General features: G+C 40.6%; 1 protein-coding gene across 2 annotated transcripts in view; it reads right to left on the bottom strand.

Moving 5' to 3' along the window:
* Window positions 1-1,379: 1,379 nt before the first annotated feature.
* The window catches only part of LOC120858522 (fatty acyl-CoA reductase 2), a 178,056-nt gene continuing 167,826 nt past the window's right edge, over window positions 1,380-11,609 (bottom strand). For both annotated transcript variants that reach the window (XM_040234625.1, XM_040234624.1), the window contains exons 10-12: window positions 11,076-11,205; window positions 4,548-4,675; window positions 1,380-3,370 (exon numbers count right to left, since the gene is read on the bottom strand). In XM_040234625.1, the coding sequence (XP_040090559.1) occupies window positions 3,208-3,370; window positions 4,548-4,675; window positions 11,076-11,205 (421 nt within the window). In that variant the 3' untranslated portion in view covers window positions 1,380-3,207. The remainder of the gene's footprint in view (window positions 3,371-4,547; window positions 4,676-11,075; window positions 11,206-11,609) is intronic.

The following is an 11,609-nucleotide window of genomic DNA, read 5'->3' as shown; positions in this document are numbered from 1 at the left end:
AGGGATTACCAAAGCTTTTTAAAAGTAACCTTTTCTTTGTACTTACTGCCCCCTTCTCCATCAAAAGTAGGAAGTTCTTACTGGATTGTATATATTAGGCACTCAAATTATTGTTAATTGGTCTTGATATAAAGTAGCTAGGGATTTTCTTTCATGCAGATACCTACTTTTACAGCTTAATCATCACACGAGAACTTTGTGTCATTTCTCTAATAACAGAGGTAGAATATTCTTCAGCATGTGTTACCAAATTGCAAGTCCATGTGCCTGATGCACAGTGAGGTCTGTCAATACTAAAACATTAGAGTTTGGAACAGAGAAAGGTGTATTACAGATTCATACAAGGAAATGGGTGGCTGATGCCTTAAGAAACCCAGTTAGTGAAAGCTTTCAACAAGCCCCTTTAAAAGCAAAAGGTGAAGGAGGGGCGTGGTTAGTTGTTACAAACTTCTGGTCATCAGATCCTTTGTTCTTGAGGTCAGGTCATGATCGGGCGGGGAACGATGTTCCTGTAAATCTCTACCACATCAATGTTATTCTCTGTCCTGTCAAGAAAGGGCAAGGTCCCAAGGTACAACCTGCATCCTCCAAGGTCCTGGTCTGGCTAAGAGGAGGCAGATTTCAGCTGGCAGCTCCCTCAGGGCCAGATCCCCAAACCCTGCCAAGTTGTCATCTCTGCCACGCGCCCAACCCACCTCACCCTCAGTCTCCTCAGGCTGCCCCAAAAGAGAGGAGACCAGGTCTCACAGACTGCAACCAAGGTAGATATCTGTGCTATTTGGTAGCAGAGACAGGGATTGGGGAGAGGTTCACTGCTCCTCAAGGTCTGGGCCAAGGCTAGTGGAGGGCTTTAGGGCTCTGGAGCCCTGCAGGACATAGTTCCCAATCTGTTCCCTGGGTCCTCCAGTTCACTCGCTGGCCTAAGGCTGGATGAACTGGAGGGCCTCCAAGAGAAGGCCTGAATCTGTCTTACCCGATGACCACCACACCACTGACCCTTGGCTGAATCACTTCCCTAATCGTCCCTAATTGACAGTTACTTATGGGGCGTGCCCACTGTGGCACTGACCAATAACTGAGCAGGACAACTAATGGTTGCTCACTAACAGCTTGCTGCTTGTGGGTGGGGCCCACTGAGGCACTGACCAATGGCTGAGCAAAACCTGTTGCCTAGTAACAGGGTGCAGAGTAATGAGGCACAGCAATGGCTACCTCATGTAAGGGCTGTGCTCATTCTGCTCTGTACCCTATTAATGGTGTCTGAAAAACAAAGCATTATGGGTATGTGTTAATTCATATTCATCTGGTAGTTTCTTTTTATTTTCCTAAGGATGAGGGAGAGGATCTACTGCAGTAGTCAGCAGTTAAAGATACAATACTAGAAGAGAGGAAATCAGTCTTTAATTCAAATTTTCATTTAATCAAAACTGAATGATCAGTGGAATTTATTGAATTGGTGAAACAAAATAACCAAAAGATAGTAAATTCTTAGAACTATTATGTTTTGTCCAATTTCACTGAATTATATCTTGATTTCTTTTTTATCATCTATAGTTTTTATCTTAATCAACTCAAACATTTCACACAGAAATCTCAAACTGAAGATAACCAAGTGCTTTCTTTCAGAGCTGGGTTTTCTGCCCTGGAAAGTAGTTTGCATAACTTAGATGAAATTGAGAAAGACACTGCCCAGAAGAGTCTCCCTGCCCCGACCCCAAATGTGCTTTATGGGGTTCAGAAAAATTTCAAATAATACTAAGCTAGAAGTTGCCCTCACAGCTCTAGTATACTTCTACCACATGAATGTGCCTTTCTGAGTATTAACCAATTATCTCAGGAAGTGAGCCATATGTATAACTACCATTGAATGTTTTATGCTCATATAATTTTCTAGTAGTTATGATTATTTTTAGTTACTTAGGCCCCAGGTACTGTTATTTGAATCATATCCGACGTGTTTAACATGAAGTGCTGCAATCTAAAATGCACTCATCTCTCAAATATGAGGAAAGTTGGGGTAACAGTTATATTATTAATATGGGAATTTGATAACAGATTTTTACTAATTCATTTGCATTATACGTAAAATATCTTTAAAACAACACCTGTTCTCTGAACTTCCAGTCACTTAATGAAGTCTGTCCTTTTCTGCTGCACATTGTACAGGTTAACATTCTGCAACTGGAGTGATCAAGATACTAGTAAGTCCTGGTGAAAGAGTGAACTTCCCCACAGAAAATATGACTCGCATTTTCATTTTTTATTTGCAGTTTTGCTTTTCTCAGGGGCAAAGATCAGGAAAATGGGTTTTACGTGATTTTAGCCTAGGGCCTTCCTCTAACATTATTCACTCTAATCGAAGTCTTGGGCAATATAAACTTAAATATAAGGGATTTGGCCAATTTAATGAACAAGAGGAAAACTCCTAAGAGGAGGTAATCAGGAAAATTGATGATTCAAACGATTTAGAAACAATAGTTGTCAAATTCAAATTATGAGAACCAGTTTTTACTTAAAAGCATAATAATCAGCCATAATTAAAATATGCTTGAGCCCTCACTCTATATACATTATTTACACCTCTTGGTTCTCTTCAGGTTTCAGATGTGGGTATAGGAAGGAAAATGTTAGATATAAACCCACTTTTCTAATTCCCCAGCCCTCAACCAGGACTCCACAGTATAGCACAAAAAGAAAGCAGAAGCCTCCATGGAGAATTGTTTCTCTTAAGCATTTATGACGATGTTGAGACCTTTGTCTACTTATCTTGATTTTCAGCCTTTATGCTAAGTATACTAAGCACACTGTACTCAATGGTTCCAGTGACAACTGCCTTTCTTCAGCATATCTCAGCGTCTGTCATGTATCCTTCCATGTTGAGTTGGCATTAGTCCTCTCAAGGAGAACAAAGCTAAATAAGGGAAGATGGGTGTCCTTTGGTGTTTTATATTCAAGAGCACAGAATAGTGTCAAAGAAACAATCTGGAAACAGTTTTTTTTCCTAAAATGTGTATAATTGGCTAGGATATGACTTTTGTTCTCTTACTGAAATGAAATGAAAATGTATAGTTTAGAAATAAGGATGAATGCATGACAGCACATTTGACAGGTAGTGATGGGCATGTTTGTTACCTAACCTTGAGAGCCACAGTTGCTGTTCTAGAGGTATCTGAGAGGTCCCAGACAAAGGGAGATTGCCAAGTGTTCTTAGACATTAAGTGTGCTAGACGCCCTAAAGTAGGAGAGGAATTTGTAACAGAAGCTCACGATGAAGAACCACACATTCCGAGCCACCTGAGATCTTGCAATGAGAAGACGCCAGGCGATGAGGAAGAGAGCAGTATTAAAGAGGTAGTGAATATTTCGAAGCCTGGAAACAGACATATATAGTCAAAGTCAACACAGTATCAAATATCCAACTATGTTACCTAAAGCATAAATGTATCTTTTCCTGGCTATGGCCAGCAAATAATTAAGCGTCCTCAGGTATACCGCACTATCTGATAGTCTTTTGATTTGGATATTTTTCATTTCCACCACATTCGTTCTGAGTAAACATATTTTTACAATATTCCCCTGACTACTTTCCCTTTCTCATAGCTCTCTGTGTTAACCTGTCTTATAAACACAGCTAATATAAGCTTTCTTAAATACACTTTGATCATGTTACTGTATATCACAAATCACTGATTCTCGTTTGCTGCTGCTGCTAAGTCGCGTCAGTTGTGTCTGACTGTGTGCGACCCCATAGACAGCAGCCCACCAGGCTCCTCTGTCCTTGGGATTCTCCAGGCAAGAACACAGGAGTGGGTTGCCATTTCCTTCTCCAATGTATGAAAGTGAAAAGTGAAAGTGAAGTCGCTCAGTCGTGTCCGACTCTTAGTGACCCCATGGACTGCAGCTTACCAGGCTCCTCCGTCCGTGGGGTTCTCCAGGCAAGAGTACTGGAGTGGGGTGCCATTGCCTTCTCCAGATTCTCGTTTACTAGAGGGTAAATTCTAAAGTCTCACCTTGCTTTTCAAGGTTCCTGTCTGTTTGCAATCAACTTTTCCCATCCTGATCATCTCTGCATTAAAAACCCTTTGCTTCTACCAGAATTATGCAAGACTGCTATAATTCTGTGTTCCTTAGGGATTAATTAATTATTGAAAAAAATTTCAGGCAGTCAGAGCTATTGAAGAACAGTTAATTGATTTGCCCGTGTTAAATAGCATCATCAGGTTTCCTGCCTGTTGGGTATTCTTTATATCACATTGTGACAGGATATGGTAGAAGAAACAAACTTAGATACAAATTGGGCTCCTCCACTTACCATGTACAGCTTGCCCACTTCCCTCCTTTGAACCGAAATAGTTCCTTGATGGAAATGGGATAACAAAAATACTATCTGCCTCACAGAAGTGTGGTGAAGTCTAAATAAACAGTGTATACTAGGATATATAGTATAAAGGCTGGAAAAATATTAACTGCTCTCCTCAAATTTCATGCCTGGTATAAAATGAGATACACATGCTAAGTGCTCAATAAATGTTAACTGTTATACTTACCTTTTTAAGTGTTGCTTTGCTTCTGGGATCCCAGCCATATCCTCTTTCAATAAGTACTTCTTAACTCCTAAAACATAATTTTCAATGTATTCTAACCAGTTCAACTGACGTACATCAAAGTTGAACACCTGAAAGGCAAGAAGAGATTATGGATTGTCAGAATTGCTGGATGATCACTTTGCACATTTGATGAAGTTTCTTTTATATAAATAAGTGACATTCGGTTTGGAAGATTTAGGTGATACCCCTCCAAATGAGATTATTTGAGCTGTTATTTTAAAGGCAGTGGTAATATTGATTGCCATGTATATAGAAATATTTAAACATTCAGTTCAGTGCAGTCGCTCAGTCATGTCCAACTCTTTGCGATCCCATGAACCATAGCACGCCAGGCCTCCCTGAACATCACCAACTCCCAGAGTTTACCCCAACTCATGTCCATTGAGTCAGTGATGCCAACTAACCATCTCATCCTATGTCGTCCCCTTCTCCTCCTGCCCTCAATCTTTCCCAACATCAGGGTCCTTCCAAAAGAGTCAGCTCTTTGCATCAGGTGGCCAAAATATTGGAGTTTCAGCTTCAACATCAGTCCTTCCAATGAAAACCCAGGACTGATTTCCTTTAGGATGGACTGGTTGGATCTCCTTGTAGTCCAAGGGTCTCTCAAGAGTCTTCTCCAACACCACAGTTCAAAAGCATCAATTCTTCAGCACTCAGCTTTCTTTATAGTCCAGCTCTCACAACCAACATGACTACTGGAAAAACCATAGCCTTGACTAAACAGACCTTTGTTGACAAAGTAATTTCTCTGCTTTTTAATGTGCTGTCTAGGTTGGTCATAACTTTCCTTCCAAGGAGTAATCAATCGTCTTTTAATTTCATGGCTGCAATCACCATCTGCAGTGATTTTGGAGCCCCCCAAAATAAAGTCAGCCACTGTTTCCACATCTGTTTGCCATTAAGTGATGGGACCGGATGCCATGATCTTAGCTTTCTGAATGTTGAGCTTGAAGCCAACTTTTTCACTCTCTTCTTTCACTTTCATCAAGAGGCTCTTGGTTCTTCTTCACTTTCTGCCATAAGGGTGGTGTCATCTGCATATCTGAGGTATTTGATATTTCTCCTGGGAATCTTGATTCCAGCTTGTGCTTCTTCCAGCCCAGTGTTTCTCATGATGTACTATGGCATCTAAGTTAAATAAGCAGGGTGACAATATATAGCCTTGACATACTCCTTTTCCTATTTGGACCCAGTCTGTTGTTCCATGTCCAGTTCTAACTGTTGCTTCCTGACCAGCATACAGATTTGTCAAGAGGCAGGTCAGGTGGTCTGGTATTCCCATCTCTTTCAGAATTTTCCACAGTTTATTGTGATCCACACAGTCAAAGGCTTTGGCATAGTCAATAAAGCAGAAATAGATGTTTTTCTGGAACTCTCTTGCTTTTTCAATGATCCAGTGAATGTTGGCAGTTTGATCTCTGGTTCTTCTTCCTTTTCTAAAACCACCTTGAACATCTGGAAGTTCATGGTTCACGTATTGCTGAAGCCTGGCTTGGAGAATTTTGAGCATTACTTTACTAGTGTGTGAGATGAGTGCAATTGTGTGGTAGTTTGAGCATACTTTGGCATTGCCTTTCTTTGGGATTGGAATGAAAACTGACATTTTCCAGTCCTGTGGCCACTGCTGAGTTTTCCAAATTTGCCAGCATATTGAGTGCAGCACTTTCACAGCATCATCTTTTAGGATTTGAAATAGCTCAACTGGAATTCCACCTGCTTTGTTTGTAGTGATGCTTCCTAAGGCCCACTTGACTTCACATTCCAGGATGTCTGGCTCTAGGTGAGTGATCACACCATCATGATTATCTGAGTCTTAAAGATCTTTTTTGTATAGTTCTTCTGTATTCTTGCCACCTGTTCTTAATATCTTCTGCTTCTGTTAGGTCCATACCATTTCTGTCCTTTATCGAGCCCATCTTTGCATGGAATGTTCCCTTGGTATCTCTAATTTTCTTGAACAGATCTCTAGTCTGTCTCAATCTATTGTTTTCCTCTATTTCTTTGCATTGATCGCTGAGGAAGTCTTTCTTATCTCTCCTTGCTATTCTTTGAAACTCTGCATTCAAATGGGTATATCTTTCCTTTTCTCCTTTGCTTTTTGCTTCTCTTCTTTTCACAGCTATTTGTAAGGCTCCTCAGACAGCCATTTTGCTTTTCTTTTTCTTGGGGATGGTCTTGATCCTTGTCTCCTGTACAATGTCATGAACCTCCATCCATAGTTCATCAGGCACTCTTGTCTATCAGATCTAGATTTAAACATTGATCAAGGACAAATATTTGGCTTTTAGGAAGTCTTAGAAATTTTAAGGAACTGATATTAGTCTGGTGAAACCTAATTTAATTTCAAGTAAAGGAGAATCATTTCTTAAGAGAGAATAATACATTAGGCACCAAGACAAATTACATATGTTTTTCTTTCCATTAATAAATTTTGCTGTTTTCCCTTGGCCTAGCACCCTTTCCTGAAATATCACTATTTCATTTTGCTGATTAAGGTAAACTTTGAGAAGCAATGCCTTAAGGACTAACTAAGCAGGATTTATATTCTCTGCTTGCTTTAGAGAGGTTTATCCACTGTCTCTTGGTATGCCACTAGATGGAGCCCTTCAGAACCGTTTCGAGTGGAACATGCAGAACACTGGCGTATTTCCTCCTCTTAATGCCTTTTCACGTTGCCACCGAAAATCTTAACAAATTTCCTCCTCAAATGTAGTGACTTAGTAGAATCTTTTAGGGCTTTCCAGGTGGTGATAGGGGACAACAGAGGATGAGATGGCTGGATGGCACCACCGACTCGATGGACGTGAGTCTGAGTGAACTCCAGGAGTTGGTGACCGACAGGGAGGCCTGGCGTGCTGCAGTCCATGGGGTCACAGAGTCGGACACGACTGAGCGACTGAACTGAACTGAACTGAGGTGGTGCTAGTGGTAAAGAACCCACCTGCCAAAGCAGGAGACAGAAGAGACACAGGTTCAGTCCTTGGGTTGGGAAGATCCCCTGGAGGAGGACACAGCAACCCCCTCCAGTATTCTTGCCTGGAGAATCCCATGGACAGAGGAGCCTGGCGGGCTATGATCCATAGGGTCGCAAAGAGTTGGATACAACTGAAGCAACAGCAAGCACAGTAGGATCTTACAGACTAGACATGAATGTCAGTTTTTTTCATTCTTGCTGTTAAGTTCCTATTTTAGTACATATTTTCCCTGGCTTATATTTTATTTCTGCTTTGGTCTTTTACTACATGTATTTACTTCAAGTTACCGCAAATCTCTGTGAAGTAAATTGGAGTTAACAAGGAAAGCAGACAAGACTAACAAGTTCCAGAGAGCTTCACAGACTTATCCAAAAACTGCTTTCTTAAGTAATTCTGTATCACTTTGTTTGGATATTTTTATTTTCCACAGTACCACCAAATGCTGCATATTCATCTATATATGCAGAGACTTTTATGCTATTTCATATTTCTAAATTAGATTTCAATGAAGCCCTAATTTGGAATCCTCATTCTATATGGCAAATGAAACTGAATTCTGAGCCACACCAGAGCTTGGCAATTATGCAAGTATTCAGGACTATTAGTACCTTTGCTAAAGTATTTTGCAAGCATATGTATATGTGAAATCCACTGCAGCTTTGATTCTTTTTTTTTTTTCACAAAATTTTTATTTTAGGTTATTTGTAAAGTGTCAAAATTGAAACTATAAGCTTATTATCTTTTGCATTATTTAGATGTGTAAATTCCATGAAGAAAATGCAATAAAATAAGTCACGTGTAATTTATAATAGCACGATGGGCTTTTAAAAATACTCGGGTTTGATCCATGTATTTTAAACGTAGGTGCTTTTTTAGAATTTTGTCTATACAAGCTATGTAAACATTTCTAGGAAAAAGGTTCTATTTCATGTCCATTTTAGAGTTACCTGAGCTTCCCCTATAGCTCAGTGGGTAAAGAATCTGCCTACAATGTAGGAGACCCCGGTTTGATTCCTGGGTCAGGAAGATCCACTGGAGAAGGGATAGGCTACTCAGTCCAGTATTTTGGGGCTTCCCCTGTGGTTCAGCTGGTAAAATATCTGTCTGCAATGCGGGAGACCTGGGTTCAAACCCTGGGTTGGGAAGATCCCCTGGAGAAGGGAAAGGCTACCCACACCAATATTCTGAGCTGGAGAATTCCATGGACTGTATAGTCCATGGAGATGCAAGGACACAACTGAGTGACTTTCACTTTTCAATTTAGAGGTAGGCTCCAAAATCACTGCAGATGGTGATTGCAGCCATGAAATTAAAAGACGCTTACTCCTTGGAAGGAAAGTTATGACCAACCTAGACAGCATATTAAAAAGCAGAGACATTACTTTGCCAACAAAGGTCCGTCTAGTCAAGGCTATGGTTTTTCCAGTGGTCATGTATGGATGTGAGAGTTGGACTATAAAGAAAGCTGAGTGCTGAAGAATTGATGCTTTTGAACTGTGGTGTTGGAGAAGACTCTTGAGAGACCCTTGGACTACAAGGAGATCCAACCAGTCCATCCTAAAGGAGATCAGTCCTGGGTGTTCATTGGAGGGACTGATGCTGAAGCTGAAACTCCAATACTTTGGCCACCTGATACAAAGAGCTGACTCATTTGAAAAGACCCTGATGCTGGGAAAGATTGAGGGCAGGAGGAGAAGGGGATGACAGAGGATGAGATGGTTGGATGGCATCACTGACTCAATGGACATGGGTTTGGGTCAATTCCAGGAGTTGGTGATGGACATGGAGGCCTGGTGTGCTGGGGTTCATGGGGTCACAAAGAGTCGGACACAACTGAGTGACTGAACTGAACTGAGTGATGATTTCAGTTAAAATATTCCTCTAAGTCTCAACTGGGCTTTCCTGGTGGCTCAGTGGTAATGAATTCACCTGCCAATGCAGAAGACATGGATTCAATCCCTGGGTTGCTAAGATCCTCTAGAGAAGGAAATGGCAAGCCACTCCAATATTCTTGCCTGGAGAATCCCATGGACAGAGGAGCCTGGCAGGCTACAGTCCATGGGGTCACAAGCTGTCAGACATGACTTAGCGACTAAACAACAATGAAATCTCAACTAGTACATTTAATATAACAAATATTGTGTCTGACTGCAAGTAATCCATAGGTTTCCTGGTAGGAAGTAATTTTAGGACTTGTATTTGAATCATGCACTATGAGGCTGGTAGATAGCAGGTGAGGGTATTTATCTAACATTTACTTCTCAACATGACTTGGTTTCTTCTACATGCTGTCAAGTACAAGATAAATGAAGAAATTTATCTTTTTTTTTTTTTTAAAGAAAATTTAGTGGAAAATGTCAGTCAAGAGACTGAAAACTTTAAAGCTTAATTGAAAACCAAGGATGTGTTCAAGGAACGAATGGAGGAAAAACAAAGCTAGGAACATGTATAAAATACAGTTTTCTATATTTGTGAATTTCAGGACAACCATTTGTCACTGGTTAGAAGCTAATACAGAGAAATAAATAGTACTTGTAAAAAGTAAAGTGAAGTTGCTCAGTCATGTCCAAATCTTTGCAACCCCATGGACTGTAGCCTACCAGGCTCCTCCATCTATAGGATTTTCCAGGCAAGAGTACTGGAGTGGGGTGCCATTTCCTTCTCCAGGAGATCTTCCTGACCCAAGGATCGAACCCAAGGCTTCCAAGTTGCAGGCAGACGCTTTACCATCTGAGCCACCAGGAAGCCCAAATAGTACTTACACTAAACAATTTAAAGTATAGGCCTGTCTTGAGAAATAAATGTCTGAATGGTCAAAGAGAAATCATTATAGGGAGGAAGAATGACAATCCTGCAGAGAGGGGAATGCTGATGGTAGGAGATCTAAGGTGGGCTAGAACGCAGAGGTGGAAGGTTAGCTTTAAAAAGGTAGGAAGAAAGGAACTGTAGCTTTGGTGATGCAGAATGATTTTGATTTGACAAGAACAGTGGATGAGAGAGTTGCTGAGTCATAAAATTATTGTTTTTCATTGAAGGCATATGTTTGGGAGGGAAAGACAGAGGAACTGAGGATTTGTTGAAAAGAGAAGGAAATGGCAACCCACTCCAGTACTCTTGCCTAGAAAATCCCATGGAGGGAGGAGCCTGGTGCAGGCTACTGTCCGTGGTGTTGCAAAGAGTTGCAAAGAGTCAGGCACAACTGAGTGACTTGACTTCACTTTCACTCACTAAAGGTGAACAAAGGAATGAAACAGTTTATGAGACCTGACTGCAGAATAGCAGGGAGAAGCTGACCAAAGGCTAAGAAACTAGATCTCTTATGTTAAACTTGTGTCCTGCCATTGTGTTGATAGCATTCACTGATTTTCTTAGCCCAAAAAGAAAAAAAATTCTGTGTATATAAAACTGCCTTTATTCATCAGCTCTCCAAGTCAAATAGTTCTAAATTCCGAGTGGGGAAGGTTTTCCCATTGATTGTCAGGACTGTACTCACTCTCTGGTCTTCGGGACTCAGCGCAGACATCAGCATTTCAGTGTTGTATGTGCTCCATTCCCAGCTCCGGTTGATGAAATACTCCACCATGGAAAGGGTTCTTAAAAGCCGATTCATGAGCTTTGTCATTCTGAGGTAAAGATCACATAGGAGCAAATATCAATGCACCACAGATGGCTTTCCTGCTACTGCATAGGGATATATGACAAATGAGGTCTGAAAAATATAAAAGTTATTTCTTCCCACTTTTCCCTCAGTTCCTCATTAAAATTCTTATTCTTTTTTCTCTTCCACATTAACCCTCTGTTGAAAGAAGGGATGCAGCTGAACCTAAAGGAGCTTGTTCTAGCAGGCATTTTAATACCACTAAGCCACTTCTCTGTCTCTTTCCTACCATCTCTTTTTCAAGAGTTGCAAGTATTTTAAAAGCTGAGCAACATATCTACCCTCAATGACATACTCTTTGTTCTTGGAATTCTGAGGTAGACAAGAAGAAAACTTATTTCTCTTCTTTAACGTATGTTCTTGAATTTT

The sequence above is a fragment of the Oryx dammah genome, unplaced genomic scaffold (genome assembly GCF_014754425.2).
Source record: "Oryx dammah isolate SB20612 unplaced genomic scaffold, SCBI_Odam_1.1 HiC_scaffold_29, whole genome shotgun sequence".
Taxonomy (NCBI): Eukaryota; Metazoa; Chordata; class Mammalia; order Artiodactyla; family Bovidae; genus Oryx; species Oryx dammah.
The sequence above is the reverse complement of the archived record's forward strand: the minus strand, read 5'-3'. Positions and strand labels throughout refer to the sequence as shown.